At 43.3% G+C, this 17,622-nt stretch overlaps 1 protein-coding gene across 1 annotated transcript in view; it reads right to left on the bottom strand.

Moving 5' to 3' along the window:
- The window catches only part of LOC126412198 (protein O-mannosyl-transferase Tmtc3), a 126,691-nt gene that overhangs the window by 30,896 nt on the left and 78,173 nt on the right, over nucleotides 1-17,622 (bottom strand). The window contains exons 12-13 of the mRNA XM_050081680.1: nucleotides 16,345-16,438; nucleotides 1,599-1,889 (exon numbers count right to left, since the gene is read on the bottom strand). Coding sequence (XP_049937637.1) covers nucleotides 1,599-1,889; nucleotides 16,345-16,438 — 385 coding nt within the window. The remainder of the gene's footprint in view (nucleotides 1-1,598; nucleotides 1,890-16,344; nucleotides 16,439-17,622) is intronic.

Raw genomic sequence — 17,622 nt, 5'->3', positions numbered from 1 at the left:
GCGCCCACTCAGCAGCCGTCGACGCAGCGTCAGGAGACGCTGCCTCTCTTCGTGGGTCCCGACGCCCCATCGTGTCCAGTACCAGAAGCTGCGCCCGTGGTCACAGGCGTGCACCCTGACCTCGGTTTTCAGTCGGTGTTTCCCGAGGCCCCGCGCAGCCAATGCTGGGGTGCGGACCGGGGACTGCCACCGACAACAGTCTCCGCCCCGGTCTCTTCTGCTACGCCTGCGGCCAGACCCGTCCCCCGCCGTCAACGCTCGCCACGTCATTATTCAACGACGGTGCGGCGATTTGGGGGGGAGGAGTGTTATATCCTAGCCAGTAATGCCACCCGAGCCCGCTGCCAAAAGGTTGGCAGCATCAAAGTCCGGACGCCGTCCGCATAAGCAGCGCCAGCGAGACAGGAAATCGCCGCAAGTCTGCGCGCGCCACCGCTGGCTTCTGGTTTCTTAAGCGCTGGAGTCGCGAGCGCTAGGACAGTTCTGTATTCGCCGCTCAGTTGTATACTCGCTACCGAATTGTGTACTTGCTGGTCAGTTGTGTGTTCATCGCAGCAGAGTTGTTGTTTGTCATCAGCCGACGCTGACCTAGCCGCTCTGACTCGAACTAGACAGATTTCTGTAGACACGGAGTTCACTACTGTGTTTCTGTATCTTCGTTAATAAAGATAAGTACCGACTTTTATTTAATCAGAGTGTTTGGGTTTTCATCTTTCTGTTCACTGTTCCAGCGGACCGGTCGGCCCGCTATTAAAAGTGTGGCGGTGACTTCGTAAGCCGTTTCTACAGCGAATTGCTTGTCGCTACGAACGCCGCCACAAAATAACTAGTTTAGTCACATCAGATGTCAACAGGAAGAAAATGGGATGTTGTCAACTGAGATGCCAAGTAGGAATATAGAATTGAAGTAAACCTTACTAGAAAGAAACGTAAAATTGAAGAAATCTTAGCATAGATCTTAGGGGTTTTTCACAGAGACTATGAATGTAAGGCATATAACCACAAAAAAAAAAAAAAATAAATAAATAAAAAAATTGAGAACATAAAATTGAAGTTCCACTGTACATTGTTGGAAAAAGCAATTCAACTGTGGGGAATTATAATTTTGGAAAAATAATTTTCATCTGAATACTTGTGGTATGTTACCACATTATTCATTTCTGACAGTATATACAATTATATCAAAAGGGAAATCCAGGCAGGAAAACTAAAACTTATGAGCAAAATTGCTGGTCATAAATTACCTTCTGGAGGTGAAATATTTATACTGTAAACACATATTAAAGTAGATCCACAATCCCAGCTTTCTGAACTATTAATTTCCTCCACAGTGAGGAGAGAGCACTCTCATTCTGGGGTCTGAGTGACCTGCCGCTTCTTTTAACCTCCTCCTTCCTACCCCTCTCTACTGCCCAAGGAAGGAACTAATAGTTCAAAAAGCTAGGATAGTGTGTACTTCTGCATGTGTCTACAGTGCTACATATTTTACCTCCTGTAGTTAACTACAGGCCTGCAATAGGAACAATTAATAAAGCTAAACTTTAATTTATACGAATTCTTGGAACCACTGACACAATGTCTTTTTATTAGTTACTTACATTATAGTAAATATCAGGATTGTTGCTGTCATAGAACAATGCTCGTTCATACACTTCTTGTGCTTCTTTCGTGCGATTAAGCTTCAGCAATATGTCTCCTCTGTTGATGTAAGCCTGTGTGTAATCGGCACGCATGCTGATAGCTTGTCGATAAAGCAAATCTGCTTCCTCTAGCCGTGTCTCATTTCGTGCAATCAGGTTTGCCAGATTCAGAAATACATTGAGGTGGTTTGGAGCAATACGTGCCTGGTATGACTCACCAGGTTTTGCTTTTGGCAGGAGTGATTTTGCCTATGGAAAAACAGGAAAAAATTACTTTTCACTTTTCTCTTGAGTGAGGTCAAGACTCGCTGTATGTATAGAACACAGTAATATTTGAAATGTAGCAATGAAGATTGTACTTACAATGTATTAAATATGCATAAACAAAACTTTCTGAAAGACTAAAATTGTATGTCCTACTGGAACAAAGTGCAAGACTTCAGGTTTGAGTTCCAGTCTGGCAATCATTAATAATTTATCCGAAAATTTCTTAATAGTACACAATCTACTACAAGACAAAATGTTCATTGTGCATCATCAAAAATGAGTACTATATTAAATGGCAAAAGACAACAATTTTTATTTTACAGCTGCATGTACTTGATGGAGAGGGAAAGCACTTTTTACAATGCCTGAAACAGCATACTGCAGAACTGAATTAAAAATTTGTACCGAGGACAATACTCAGATATCCAATGAATGTCCTTTGATGTTCACTATGAGTACAGTAGCTGGGGAATGGTATGAGATTGGTTAGTTCATCTTTATAACAGTCTTTGTTATCAGTAATATACTACCCAATGCCTGTTCATTCTTTATTGAGATCTACAATGATTGCAGAATTGGTGTATTTCTAAACTTTCTGTAACTGTTGAGTCTGTTTAAGTAAATACACAGTGTTAAGTTGGATGGTCCATAAAAATATGTTTTCTATTGTTTTATCTCTCGACTGTAAACCATTCTACTTGCGCAAGTGATGTTTCATCTGTACTCTTTTCAGCACTGTCTTTTGATAGCTGACATCTCTGCATATTTTACTGCAGGTACAAAGTCCAACAGATATTCATGTAACAATATTCTGTTCAATTTCACCAGAACATAACAAAACATAACATAACAACATGATTTAGCATTACAGTAAACATGTTTGTGCTCTTACTGTGTTCTGCGATATTACAGAGCACAGAACATCAAGACATACTTAAAATTTGTCTGAATGTTGTGCGATTTGTGGTCTTATGGTTGGGTATGGTAATAAAATTCAGTGTGAATTAAAGCCAACATTAACACCAGTAAAAGAAGAAAATGATACAAGTGGATACTCATTTGGTGCAGGGAAGGATGATAGAAAGCCAATTTGTCAGAAAGGTTTTATTAGCACAGCTGTGTATGTGTCTAATAAAGAGTTGTCAGCCTGGTTACTTTTCTTCCGCTGCACTGTCACTTACCTATGAAATATAAACTGTTGACCTAGATATGTTTGGGAATGCTGAAACTTGCATGAGGTGCTGCACTCTATTTAAAATCACTTTGACACTTTGGCAGATGTATGCTAGTAAAAAACAGAGTTGCATGTATTCTGTGGTGTCACCGCCAGACACCACACTTGCTAGGTGGTAGCTTAAATCGGCCGCGGTCCATTTAGTACATGTCGGACCCGCGTGTCGCCACTGTGTGATCGCAGACCGAGCGCCACCACAAGGCAGGTCTCGAGATATGGAGTAGCACTCGCCCCAGTTGTACGACGACTTTGCTAGCGACTACACTGACGAAGCCTTTCTCTCATTTGCTGAGAGACAGTTAGAATAGCCTTCAGCTAAGTCCATGGCTACGACCTAGCAAGGCGCCATTAACCGTATCTGAAGATAGTCTTATCTGTATTATCAAGAGCGATGTACCACAAGGATGATATAAAGTTAAGTATTCGAGGAGCTGCATACTTTTCTTATTAGCATTCACTCCTTATCCTGTTCCAGAATTCACGCCCGTCTGCGTTAGATAGCGTGCATTTCGGCCTCCTATATCTACAAGGTGTTGGCACATTTACCAACACATCATATTCCACAAAAACACTTCATACTGCATTTCATTAATTTCACTAAAACCTTCATATGTTTCAGTTTACAAAGAAGGAGCTAGTGACAGTATGTTTTATGTAAGCTGTATTATGTTTTTATTTTAGTTTCCTTTCTTGCAAGAATTTTTTATGTTGGGAAAGAAAAAGATTCCTGCAATTGCATTTATTTATAAAGTTGCCTACTTTTAAACAACCTGGAAACTTTTTTATTATAGAACTTCATTGGATACATTATGGAATTTGTCTGAGATCTTTTCATGGAAAAAAGGAAATGTGATGCAAATGACACTGTTTATAAGTGAAACAGAAAGGACAAGCTTGTCATGTTTTCTAATCAATATACTTAAATAAAAATAAAATTGAGCTATTTGTGTATTAATAAAAGTGATAATACTTATGTTAAATACACTGAGAGGAAGGCAAATTGTGATTAAAAAGAAAAAAACTGATTCCACAGTCTTGATTTCTGAAGGCCTTTGACACTGTTCCTCACAAGAGACTTCTTACCAAATTGCATGTTTACGGTGTATGGTATTGCTTCATGTGTGTGACTGGATTCATGATTTCCCTGAGAAAGGACACAATTTACTGTAATCAACAGAAAATCATCAAGTAAAATGGAAGTGCTATACTAGGCCCTTTGCTGTTCCTAATCTATATAAATGCTTTAGGAGATAACCTGAGTAGCCCTCTTAGATTGTTTGCAGATGATGCCATCATTTACGATTTGGTAAACTTGTTAGAAGATCAAAACCAATTGCAAGATGACAAACATAATATCTGTATGGTGCAAAAAATGGCAACCGTCTCTGAATAAGGAAAAGTATGAGGCCCTCTGCATGAGAATGAAAAGAAATCTTTTAAATTTCAGTTCCACAATAAATCACACAAATAAAGCCCATCAATTGAACTAAATACCTTGGAATTACAATTACAAACAACTTAAACTGGAATGATGAGACAGATAAGGTTGTGGGGAATGCAAACCAAAGGCTGAATTTTATTGGCAGGACACTCAGAAGATGCAACAGGTCTACCATGAGACTGCCTACAGTGCACTTGTCCATCTTCCACTAGAGTACTGCTGTGCAGTATGGGATTTTTACAACATAGGATTAATGGAGGACATCAACAAAGTCCAAAGAAGGGCATTTCAGTAATTAAAACTTCCGGGCTAAGAGGCCGTGGTCCAATAGTAGAAATACTTCTCCCTGACGTTTCGTTGCCAGCTGCGGGCAACATCATCTGAGGTTGTCTTGTCTTGTCTTGTGACAGCCAGAGCGAGAGCACCAGCAGCAGCGAGTACTGTTTGTATAAAGCGTTTTTGTACTTATTTGCTGCGCTTAGCTTTTAAATAGTTTTTCTGGGAAAACCTAGCGTAGTTTTCGTGTCTCGTATGTCAGTGAGTGTTTCTTGATTATCAGAGTAGCTCATCAGAAGATTATCTTGGGAATTTGTCACCGTATAGAGTAGGGTAAACATAGTCATGTGTAGGGACTGTGGTTGTTGTGAGCGGACGCAAGGAGAATTGGCCACTCTTCGGGGGCAGGTGGAGGCTTTGTCTGTTAGGCTCATCGAGCTCGAGGCGCAGGCGTTGGGGCAACTGTGGTGAGACCTATGCCTACTTCGGTGGCCTTGGAATCACATGGAACCCCTGATGTCGCTGCGTCTTCCGGCAGTGAGCATCTTACCGGTCAGCCATCACTCCAGGGTGAATGGCGGACAGTGGTGGGCTCGCGCGTGCCTGGCCGAAAGGCGAAGGTGGGATCTGGCCGCATGGCAGCTGCCTTACCCCTTTCCAACAGGTACGGGGTGCTTCCTAGTGGTGATGACATCGTTTCCGAGCCACCACAGGATGCCTCGCCTGTTGGGCCAGTGGCCGATTCTCCGGCAAGGTCCCGACAGTCACAGAGGGCGGGCCTATTAGTTATAGGGAGCTCCAACGTTAGGCGGGTTATGGAGCCCCTCAGGAAAATAGCGGGTAGGTCGGGGAAGAATGCCAGTGTCCACTCGGTGTGCTTGCCGGGGGGTCTCGTCCGTAATGTGGAGGAGGCCCTTCCGGCAGCTATTGAACGCACTGGGTGTGACCGGCTGCAGATAGTAGCACATGTCGGAACGAATGACGCCTGCCGCTTGGGTTCTGAGGCCAACCTTGGTTCCTTCCGGCGGCTGGCTGATTTGGTGAAGACAACCAGCATCGCACGCGGAGTGCAAGCTGAGCTTAATATCTGCAGCATAGTGCCCAGAGTAGATCGCGGTCTTCTGGTTTGGAGCCGTGTGGAGGGTCTAAACCAGAGGCTCAGACGACTCTGCGACTATAATGGTTGCAAATTCATCGACCTCCGTTATTGGGTGGAGAACTGTAGGGCCCCCCTAGACAGGTCAGGCGTGCACTACACACCGGAAGCAGCTACTAGGGTAGCAGAGTACGTGTGGCGTGCACACGGGGTTTTTTTTAGGTTAGAGGGACCCCCCCTTGGGCGAAACGATAAAATACCTGACGGCTTACCAGAGAGGACATTATCATCGTTGATAAAGAACGTCCGTCCTCAGAGACCAAAAACAGGAAAAGTTAACGTAATATTGGTAAACTGCAGGAGTATCCAGGGCAAGGTTCCTGAATTAGTATCTCTTATTGAAGGAAATAGTGCGCATATAGTATTAGGAACGGAAAGTTGGTTAAAACCGGAAGTGAACAGTAACGAAATCCTAGACACAGAATGGAATATATACCGCAAGGATAGGATAAACGCCAATGGTGGAGGAGTATTTATAGCAGTAAAGAATTCAATAATATCCAGTGAAGTTATTAGCGAATGCGAATGTGAAATAATCTGGGTTAAGTTAAGTATCAAAGGTGGGTCAGATATGATAGTCGGATGCTTCTATAGACCACCTGCATCAGCAACCGTAGTAGTTGAGCGCCTCAGAGAGAACCTGCAGAACATCGTGAAGAAGTTTCGTGATCATACTATTGTAATAGGGGGAGACTTCAATCTACCAGGTATAGAATGGGATAGTCACACAATCAGAACTGGAGCCAGGGACAGAGACTCTTGTGACATTATCCTGACTGCCTTGTTCGAGAATTACTTCAAGCAGATAGTTAGAGAACCAACTTGTGAAGCTAACGTTTTAGACCTCATAGCAACAAATAGACCGGAACTTTTCGACTCCGTGAATGTAGAAGAGGGTATCAGTGATCATAAGTCAGTGGTTGCATCAATGACTACAAGTGTAATAAGAAATGCCAAGAAAGGAAGGAAAATATATTTGCTTAACAAGAGTGATAGGGCACAAATCGCAGAATTTCTGAGTGACCACCATCATACGTTCATTTCTGAGGAAGAGGATGTGGAACAAAAATGGAAAAAATTCAGAAACATCGTCCAGTACGCCTTAGATAAGTTCGTACCGACTAAGGTCCAAAGCGAGGGGAAAGATCCACCGTGGTATAACAATCATGTACGAAAGGTACTACGGAAACAAAGAAAGCTTCATCATAGGTTTAAGAGTAGTCGAATCATAGCTGATAAGGAAAAGCTGAACGAAGCGAAAAAGAGCGTAAAGAGAGCAATGAGAGAAGCATTCAACGAATTCGAACATAGAACATTGGCAAACAATCTAAACAAGAACCCTAAAAAGTTTTGGTCATATGTAAAATCGGTAAGCGGATCTAAATCCCCTATTCAGTCACACGTTGACCACGATGGCACCGAAACAGAGGACGACCGAAGAAAGGCAGAAATACTGAATTCAGTGTTCCGAAACTGTTTCACTGCGGAAAATCGTAACACGGTCCCTGACTTCAGCCGTCGCACGGACACCAAAATGGAAAATATTGAAATAAACGATATCGGAATTGAAAAACAACTGCTATCACTTAGTAGCGGAAAAGCATCCGGACCAGACGAGATACCCTTAAGATTCTACAGTGATTATGCTAAAGAACTTGCCCCCTTTCTATCAGCAATTTATCGTAGATCGCTGGAAGAACGTAAAGTACCTAGCGACTGGAAGAAAGCGCAGGTCGTTCCCATTTTCAAGAAGGGTCATAAATCAGATGCGAATAATTATAGGCCTATTTTGCTTACGTCAATCTGTTGTAGAATAATGGAACATGTTTTGTGTTATCGTATTATGATGTTCTTAGATAATACAAATCTCCTTCATCATAACCAACATGGATTCCGCAAACAGAGATCATGTGAAACTCAGCTCGCCCTATTTGCCCAAGAAATTCACAGTGCCGTAGACACTGGCGAGCAGATTGATGCCGTATTCCTGGACTTCAGGAAGGCATTTGATACGGTTCCGCACTTACGTTTAGTGAAAAAAATACGAGCTTACGGAATATCGGACCAGGTTTGTGATTGGATTCAGGATTTCCTAGAAGAAAGAACACAACATGTCATTCTCAACAGTTCAAAATCTGCAGATGTAGAGGTAATTTTGGGAGTACCGCAGGGAAGCGTGATAGGACCTTTATTGTTTACAATATACATAAATGACTTAGTTGACAACATCGGTAGCTCCGTGAGGCTATTTGCAGATGACACGGTTGTCTACAAGAAAGTAGCAACATCAGAAGACTCATACGTACTCCAGGAGGACCTGCAGAGGATTAATGCATGGTGCGACAGCTGGCAGCTTTCCCTAAACGTAGATAAATGTAATATAATGCGCATACATAGGGGCAGAAATCCATTCCAGTACGATTATGCCATAGGTGGTAAATCATTGGAAGCGGTAACGACCGTAAAATACTTAGGAGTTACTATCCGGAGCGATCTGAAGTGGAATGATCACATAAAACAAATAGTGGGAAAAGCAGGCGCCAGGTTGAGATTCATAGGAAGAATTCTAAGAAAATGTGATTCATCGATGAAAGAAGTAGCTTACAAAACGCTTGTTCGTCCGATTCTTGAGTATTGCTCATCAGTATGGGACCCTTACCAGGTTGGATTAATAGAAGAGATAGACATGATCCAGCGAAAAGCAGCGCGATTCGTCATGGGGACATTTAGACAGCGCGAGAGCGTTATGGAGATGCTGAACAAGCTCCAGTGGCGGACACTTCAAGAAAGGCGTTACGCAATACGGAGAGGTTTATTATCAAAATTACGAGAGAGCACATTCCGGGAAGAGATGGGCAACATATTACTACCGCCCACATATATCTCGCGTAATGATCACAACGAAAAGATCCGAGAAATTAGAGCAAATACGGAGACTTACAAGCAGTCGTTCTTCCCAAGCACAATTCGTGAATGGAACAGGGAAGGGGGGATCAGATAGTGGTACAATAAGTACCCTCTGCCACACACCGTAAGGTGGCTCGCGGAGTATAGATGTAGATGTAGATGTAGAGGTGAGTCTACGACTGGCTGTTAGGCCATGGAGATCCTGTTTATATAGAGCATGTAGAGGGTGCCACCACTCATCACGTGTTGTCAACAGTAAAACAGGTACAGCTGAAAGTGGTGCAGGGGCATTTGGAACAGGCGTTGCCGGCACACGAGGCTGAAGCTGGTCCGAATGACGCACTGCAACAGAAATTTCGACTTTGTACCAAAGATGTGACAATCAATTACCTTCGATCAAGAGTAATGACGCCAGCCAGAGATAGTTTTACTGTTGACAACACGTGACGAGTGGTGGCGCCCTCTACACGCTCTATATAAACAGGATCTCCACGGCCGTGAAAGCCTACACGCTATGAAGGGCATTTCATTTTACATTATCACAAAATATGGGGGAGAGAGTCAATTGTATGATAAATGAGTTGGGGTGGCAATCATTAAAACACAAGTGCATTTCACTGTAGCGATATCTTTCCTCAAACTATCACCTCTGCATATGAAAATATTTTATTATGACTGACATATTAAGGGGCATTATCATTTTACAGAAAGATTTAAGTGTTAATTTTTCCACACACTGTTAAGAGTGTGGAAGTGTGGAACAGTAGTCTGAAGGTTGTTCAAAGAACCCTCTGCCAGGCTCTTAAGTGTGAATTGCAGAGTAGTCATGCAGATGTAGATGAATAGTTCAGTACTGCAGCAGTTACACAGCAAGATATAAATTCGCTATGCTTCCACTTACCAATGAAAACTGCAGACTCCAAATATACTGCTAAAACTACCTGTGCATCTCTTCTGATATAAAAATGGGAAAACAGCTGTTTTAGCACTTTTCTCAGTCACCACGTGTAAATTTGATGTCCGTAACACGTTCTTTGGTATTTTACTTGGCCACTGACTGTAAATTTTTTATTCTGGGAATACAGCCCACAATTTAGGCTCAGATTGACTCTTCTATTTTGAAATGTCACCTTAGGCTATATGTCACAGTATGTTTCTGCCAGCTCATCAATTTTGTTACTTGACTATGTAATGCTGAAGCCAATCAATCAACAACTCCAACAGCTTTGTACAACTCCTACTGCTTGTTGTTGTGTGTGCCTTGTTGACAACAAAATGTTATTAAGCATTATCAATGACCATTATAATACCAGCAATTATAAAAAGTGTTTTATGAATGTGTCAGGACTTATCTCTTCATGAAAATCTTATGTCTTCTTCAACTTATAGAGAAAAAGATTATTTATGAGATCAACTTGCAGAGTGTAAGCATACAGACGAAGCACCTGGTGGCGTTGCCATTGTTTCTTTTGTTACATCACCCCTTCACAAAATATCAATATTCATTATGATCTACAGGAATAATAAACACCACCATGAAGCTCCATCATCAACTTATACCTACAGAAAGTTCCACACTGAAAACTGTTATAACGTCAAGTTGAACACACATATTTCGAAACGATACAACACATATAAGTCACTGAGCAAGTTGACAAAGCAAGACGTGAACACTGTAACATTCGAATGAGCACTGAGTCCAAGTCTAGCGGCTGTTGGCTGGATGTCTGCTTAAGAGGCGTGGCTGCTGCAAGGCTGGCAGACAGCGCCGCATGTAGAGGATGCGTGTAATTGCACGGCGGCACTTTGAATGATCGGCGAGGCACAACACTTTTTCCTCCTTTGAAGTTTTTGCACAGGTCTTGATGGAGGTGGCCTGGAGAGTGCTAACGTCCATAGGTGTTGTTTGACTGGCCAAAAAGTCTCGAGGAGGAGGCTTCCCGTACGGACGGAAGTGTCCCCGATGATACCAGTTTGAGATGACAGGAGACATAGGGGTCGAATTGGCTGGGGCCCCGTGCACCAATCTGCCCATTGTGGCAAGTCCAGCTGATATAACAGGAGACATGAGCGATGTGTCGGCGTCCGTAGGAGAAGTAGGCAAGTAGATGGGCTCCGACAGATGATGGTCATCCAGTTCCTGCATGGGCACGTCTCCCGGTGGCATCTGTTCTTGTACTGGCATCGAGATGACGGCGGGAGGGCTGCGTTGTGAGTAATGAGAGATGCCAAGATCCCGAGCACCAGGTAGAGCCAAAAGTGGTGCAGGGGCATTCGGAACAGGCGTTGCTGGCACATGAGGCCGAAGCTGGTCCAAATGACACAATGCAACACCTGTGTCCATCTGGATTTCATACAGGCGTCGGCCACGGTGTCCTAAGATGCAGCCCGGACTCCATTTTGGCCGCCTGCCATATCCCCGTACCCAGACAAGGTCGTTGGCAGTGAACCGGCCAAGCGAAGGCACCCGCGGCTGTGAGGTGGAAGGCTGTAGAAGATGAAGCAGCGTGCGGGGCTGTCGGCCATGTAAGAGCTCAGCCGGGCTGTTGTCGCCCATGGGGGTGAAATGGTAACAAGCCAAAAACTGGAGAAGCGCATCATCAGCAGCAGAAGAAGTCAGGAGTTTCCGCATCTGAGCCTTAAATGTGCGGACCAGTCGTTAAGCCTCACTGTTTGATTGTGGATGGAACGGAGGGGCTGTGACATGCATAGCGCCGTGATGAGCACAAAAATCCGCAAATTCGGAAGAGGCAAATTGTGGACCATTATCAGTAACAAGAGTAGAGGGAAGGCCTTCCAAAGAAAAAATGGGGGCGAGAGCACTTGTGGTTGCCGCGGTGGTAGGCGACGTGCAGACAGACAATGAAAGGAAAGTTAGAGTAGGCGTCAATTATGAGGAGCCAATAAGTACCCCTCAAAGTCAGCATGAATGTGCTCCCAGGGCGTTTCAGGCGAAGACCACGGTGACAAAGATGACTTCAGGGCGGCGGCCTGTGATGCACAAGGGCCGCAGGCAGCGACCATGTGTGCTATTTCTGAGTCGATGCTAGGCCAGTACACATGACGGTGCGCCAGAGATTTTGTGCGAGACACACCACAGTGCCCTTGGTGAAGGAGGCGCGAGACCGAAGCATGCAAAGATGCAGGTACCACAACACGCGGCAAAGCATTGTCGATGGAAAGGAGGATAACACCATCCCTAGCCGTGAAGCGGTAGCGCAAAGCGTAGTAGTTCTGCAACGGATCAGAAGTCTTAGCGGATGGATGATCTGGCCAACCCTTCTGAATACAGCGTAAAACACAGGAGAGGGTAGGGTCAGAACCCGTAGCAGCCACCAGCCGGTCCCCGGTGATGGGGAATCCGTCCACAACCCGCTGCTCAGCAACATCCGGATGGAAACACAAAAGTTTGTCCCTATCGAATGCCAGATCAGGATCCATGGGAAGGCGAGACAGTGCATCAGCATTCGCATGTTGAACCGTCGGCTGGAAATGAATCTCATAATTGAAACGAGACAAGTAAAGAGCTCAATGTTGGAGGTGGTGTGCAGCCTTGTCGGGAAGTGACGATGATGGATGAAACAAGAGGTTTGTGATACATAACAATATGAAATTTGCACCCATAGAGAAAAACACCAAACTTATGAAGAGCATAAATAATGACCAAAGCTTCTTTTTCAATTTGACAATACTTTTGTTGGGTATCCATGAGCGCTTTGGAGGCATAAGCCATGGGTTGTTCAGAGCCGTCAGAAAAACGGTGTGCAAGGACTGCGCCGACCTGATATTGAGAGGTGTCTATGGCATGAACAAGATGTTGGCCAGGTCGATATGTAGCCAGGCATGGAGCCTGTTTCAGCATAGTCTTCAATTTCTGGAAAGCCGCATCACATGACATGGACCAGTGAAAAGGCACGTTTTTATGCAACAGGCGACGCAACGGCTGAGCCACCGACGCAGCAGACAGTACAAACTTGTGACAGTATGCTATTTTTCCCATGAAGCCCTGCAGTTCCTTAAGAGATGTAGGGCGAGGAAGGGTGTCAATCGCAGCGACAGATTGCTGAAGCGGACAAATACCATCCCGAGAGAGTTGAAACCCCAAGTACATGATAGGTGCCTGAAAAAATTGAGATTTCTGAAGATTACACTTAAGACCGGCAGTTTGTAAGACATGAAAAAGTGTGCAGAGGTTCTGAAGATGTTCTTCAGTGGTGGAGCCAGTGACAACAATGTCATCCATGTAATTTATACACCCAGGGACAGTGAGCAATAATTGTTCCAAAAATCACTGAAAGAGAGCAGGGGCGCTGGCAACCCCGAATGGCAATCGTTGGTACAGATAGAGGCTGAAAGGCGTGTTAAGGACCAGAAACTGCTGGGAAGCAGTGTCAAGAGGAAGTTGATGATAAGCTTCCGAAAGGTCAATTTTAGAAAAATACTGGCCTTCCACAAGTTTAGTGAACAATTCTTCAGGTCGGGGCATAGGGTAAGTGTCGATGAGGCATTGCGCATTTACAGTGGCTTTAAAATCGCCACATAGACGAATATCACCATTGGGGTTAGCAACAACAACAACAGGAGAGGACCACTCACTGGAAGTGACAAGAAGCAAGACCCCTGAAGTAGTGAGACGATCGACCTCCCGTTTTACCCGATCACGAAGGGCCACAGGAATGGGCCGAGCCAGAAAAAACTTAGGCCGAGCAGTGGGTCTGAGCATGATATGTGCTTCAAAGTCGTTTGCACGGCCTAACCCAGGAGAAAAAAGGGACGAAAATGTCGTCGACAAGGAATCCAATTAAGCATAAGAAATAGCATCAGAGACTATATTGACAGAGTTATCTATGGAGAACCCAAAAACGCGAAAGGCATCGAAACCAAAAAGATTCTCTGCGGTACTCTGGTCGACCACAAATATGGGAACAGTGCGAACGACGGATTTGTAAGATACTTCAACATTAAATTGTCCCAAGAGAGAAATCTGTTTATTGTATGTCCGTAATTGCCGAGTGACAGGTGATAGAACCCAACTGAAGATACGTCTGAGAATTAATTATAGTGGCAGCAGAACCGGTATAGACCTGCATGCGAACATCCCGACCAAGGATTTGGAGAGTGAGGAATAACTTCCCTGAAAGGGAAGAAGTGCAATTGACAGACAACACATAAGCAGAATCAGCGTCACAGTCATGAACATCATGTATGCGGTCGGATTTGCAAATGGCAGACACATGACACTTCTTTTTGCAATTGTGACACACGGCCCAACGTTGGGGACAGTCCTCGCGTGAATGTTTCGTAAAACACTGTGGGCATGAAGGAAGTTGCTGAGGGTTTTGCTGCAGTTTCTTAGAGGGTTGTTTACGGTTAGGCTGAGGCTGCGCTTGGGGTCGTACTGCGGCCATGTCGGCCAGCGAGGACGCACTGCACGCGTCGTCAACAGGGCACAGAGATTGTATTTTCCCGACGTCACCCCACACCTCTATTTGCGCCCCAGCGGCGCGAGAAATTTCAAAAGACTGCGCAATGGATAGGACTTCATCTAGAGTCAGATTAGCCAGCTGAAGGGCACGTTGCCGAACTTCTTTGTCGGGTGCCGACCGGATAATAGCATCCCAAACCACGGAATCGGCATAGGATTCTTTGTGAACGTCAGTAACAAATTGACACTTTTGACTGAGGCCGTGAAGTTCAGCGGCCCAAGCGCAATAGGATTATGCGGTTGTTTTTGACAATGATAAAAGGCAACATGAGAGGCTACCACATGCGTTTGCTTTTGAAAATAGACAGACAGAAGTGAACACATTTCAGCAAAGGACAAAGATGCAGGATCTTTCAAAGGAGCCAATTGCGACAACAACCGATACATTTGAGGTGAAATCCATGAGAGGAACAGAGACTTACATGTTTGTTCGTCCATGACATGAAATGCCAAGAAGTGCTGTTGAAGACGTTTTTCGTAATCAGACCAGTCTTCCGCCGTCTCATCATAAGGAGGAAAAGGAAGTATAGACAACGACAAGAAATGCCCCGCATTTGATGCCGCGACGAAATCGCGAATCGCCGATGTTAGAAGCGTTTGCTGTTCAATGAGACCTTGCAATAGTTGCTCGACAGTAGCCATGGAAACCTGTGGGTCAAGAATGAAAAGGAAAAATCCCATCCTCGTCGCCAATTGTTATAACATCACGAACACGTATATTTCGTAACGATACAACACATATAAGTCACTGAGCAAGTTGACAAAGCAAGACTTAACACTGTAACATTTGAATGAGCACTGAGTCCAAGTCTAGCGGCCGCTGGCTGGCTGGCTGCTTAGGTGGCGCGGCTGCTGCATGGCTGGCAGACAGCGCCGCATGTAGACGATGCGCGTAATTGCGCGGCGGCACTTTGAATGATCGGCGAGTCATAACAAAAACTCAAGTAGCAAATAAGTGCAAATGATAGTGTGTGACTGCCTTAAGGTCTGCTAATAAGTTGATAGGCTTCTGGTGTGGCTTTCTGCAACACTGACAATGTATAATACCCCAAGCAAATTTTGGTAAATCAGTACTCTGCTTATTTCCCTGCTAATCTCTCCCACAGTGTTCTTGTCTAGATTTGAAGTTGCAGTAGTTGTTTCTACAGCCTTGTTAATGAAGAGAAGTATGCCACCATTGATTGATTGTTTCTGAGAGTAGGTTCAAATTTAGCAAACTTCTCTATACTGACATACAGAAATTCCCCAGCAGGGGAGTAAGGTTAGTTCTATTTTATTAACTTGCTTCTGATACTATTCACAATCACAAAAGAAACACTAACAACAGAAAATAAAACAATAAACTTCCACAAACATTAGAAACTAAAACGTCAACAGAAACTACAGCATGCAGTGACCAACCATAGAGGACAGCAGATTTTCAGAAACAAACATAGTAAAAGTGGGAAATATTGTAGTGGAAAGGGGAAAGCTTTACAATAGCTGATTGCTGCTGTGGCTAAGGGTCTTTTGAGACTGGTTGAAAGCATGGTGGGACTCTCCTGCATGATGCTCAGATCATTATTTTCTTTGTGCCTGTCATTTACAGTAATTTTGAACCGAGTACAGACTGGGACTAAATATACATTTTATGCAGTACAGGACACTGTTATATCTACAACAAACCTGTGGGTGATATCTGGATACTTAATATCACACATTAAATACAAAAAATTTAACAGTTAAAGTAGATGTACACAAATATACTGAGGCATGGAGTCCACATTTTAGATAGTCCAAAAAGCTTCAAAAATATTAGAAATGATACTATGTTTTCTACTAACATGCCAACAAAACAATCAGCAGATTAACTTGCCCACTGAAGGAAGGAAGAAAATACAGAAGAAAGAAAGGAAGAAAAAAAGAAAGAAAGAAGGACAGAGAGAGAGATACACATACCTTCAGGTAAGCATCTTCTGCTTCCTTAAACATTTTTAGGTGATTATATGTTCTGCCAACATTAATATGAGCACCAATATCATCCTCTTGTACACTATAAAATTAAAAACAACAAATGTTAGTTGAATTATTTAGCACAAGACAGAAATATTTCTGTCAATCATCAATGGTAAGTTAAGATTTTGACACTGCAGTCTACCTCAGTTTGTTCCACAGAAGGGCATACAGTATATAAAGCCAACTTTTTCTTCCAGCTATAAAATAGAAGGAACATGCTTTAGTAACCCTGCTGGATGTGCAAATGGAAGATAAAGATATATCAATATGTGTAACATCACTGCCTCAATTAGGGATGCCACTGATATCAGATGCTGGTCATATGAAATTCCAAAGCAGGCCAATGTAAGGCTATTTGGCAGCTGGTTTCCACTGAGTTCTTCTTTGGTTAGCTGCTATCAGCAGACTCAGCTTCTATGATGTGAACTACAACAGCCGTTGCTGTTTACCTGGACTGGAGTGGACTGGACCTGTATTTGGATAATGGCTGCTGTGCTTTCCATTTCCATTGTGACTGGAATGAGGAGTCTTGTTATTTGCACTATATGAGCTGGTATAACACTTCAATATAGTGATTCTATTTGATGAGTGTGTGATTTCCACCACTGGAAGACTTACTCGGAACTGTGCTTAATGATATAATTCCAATACACATGCACAACAAAGTAGTAGTGCATGGACTTATATTAGGAACCATTATTATTTGGTTTTATAGACTAATGCATGATTCAATTTGTTGTTAACAGAAGGCTAATTTTGCATTTAATAAATTTTTGTTAGCCCTAAAGTGAGAATTACAATACATAAATGATGTTATCAGCGAGTACACTTGTAGTCTGCATTGTTTAACATATGTTTCCACTGCCCTTTGGCATTGTTTTTCAGCATATTTTAAGTAACCAGTGAAACAAACCCTATAATATTTTAAGGGTTACATTGATAAGAATTCAGTATTTAAACCATTTTTTCTTTTATGTAAGATTTTTATATACGAATAATGTTGAAGAAACAACAGAGAGGATGATAAACATTTTTCAACTAGGCTTACTTATTGCTTCCCCTCATCTGTCCTGCGACATTTAATTACCACAGTGTTGATTTTGAATGTAAATTGCTATTTTGTTTTCATCACGGTCTTGCAAAAGCAATAGTGTAAATTGCATCATTAGTAGTGTAAAAGGGAAAACCAATGTTTGAGAACAGCATGGAGACACAGTGACT

This window comes from Schistocerca serialis, chromosome 7 (assembly GCF_023864345.2).
Source record: "Schistocerca serialis cubense isolate TAMUIC-IGC-003099 chromosome 7, iqSchSeri2.2, whole genome shotgun sequence".
Taxonomy (NCBI): domain Eukaryota; kingdom Metazoa; phylum Arthropoda; class Insecta; order Orthoptera; family Acrididae; genus Schistocerca; species Schistocerca serialis.
Note: the sequence above shows the minus strand (reverse complement) of the source record. Positions and strands in the feature narration are given on the sequence as shown.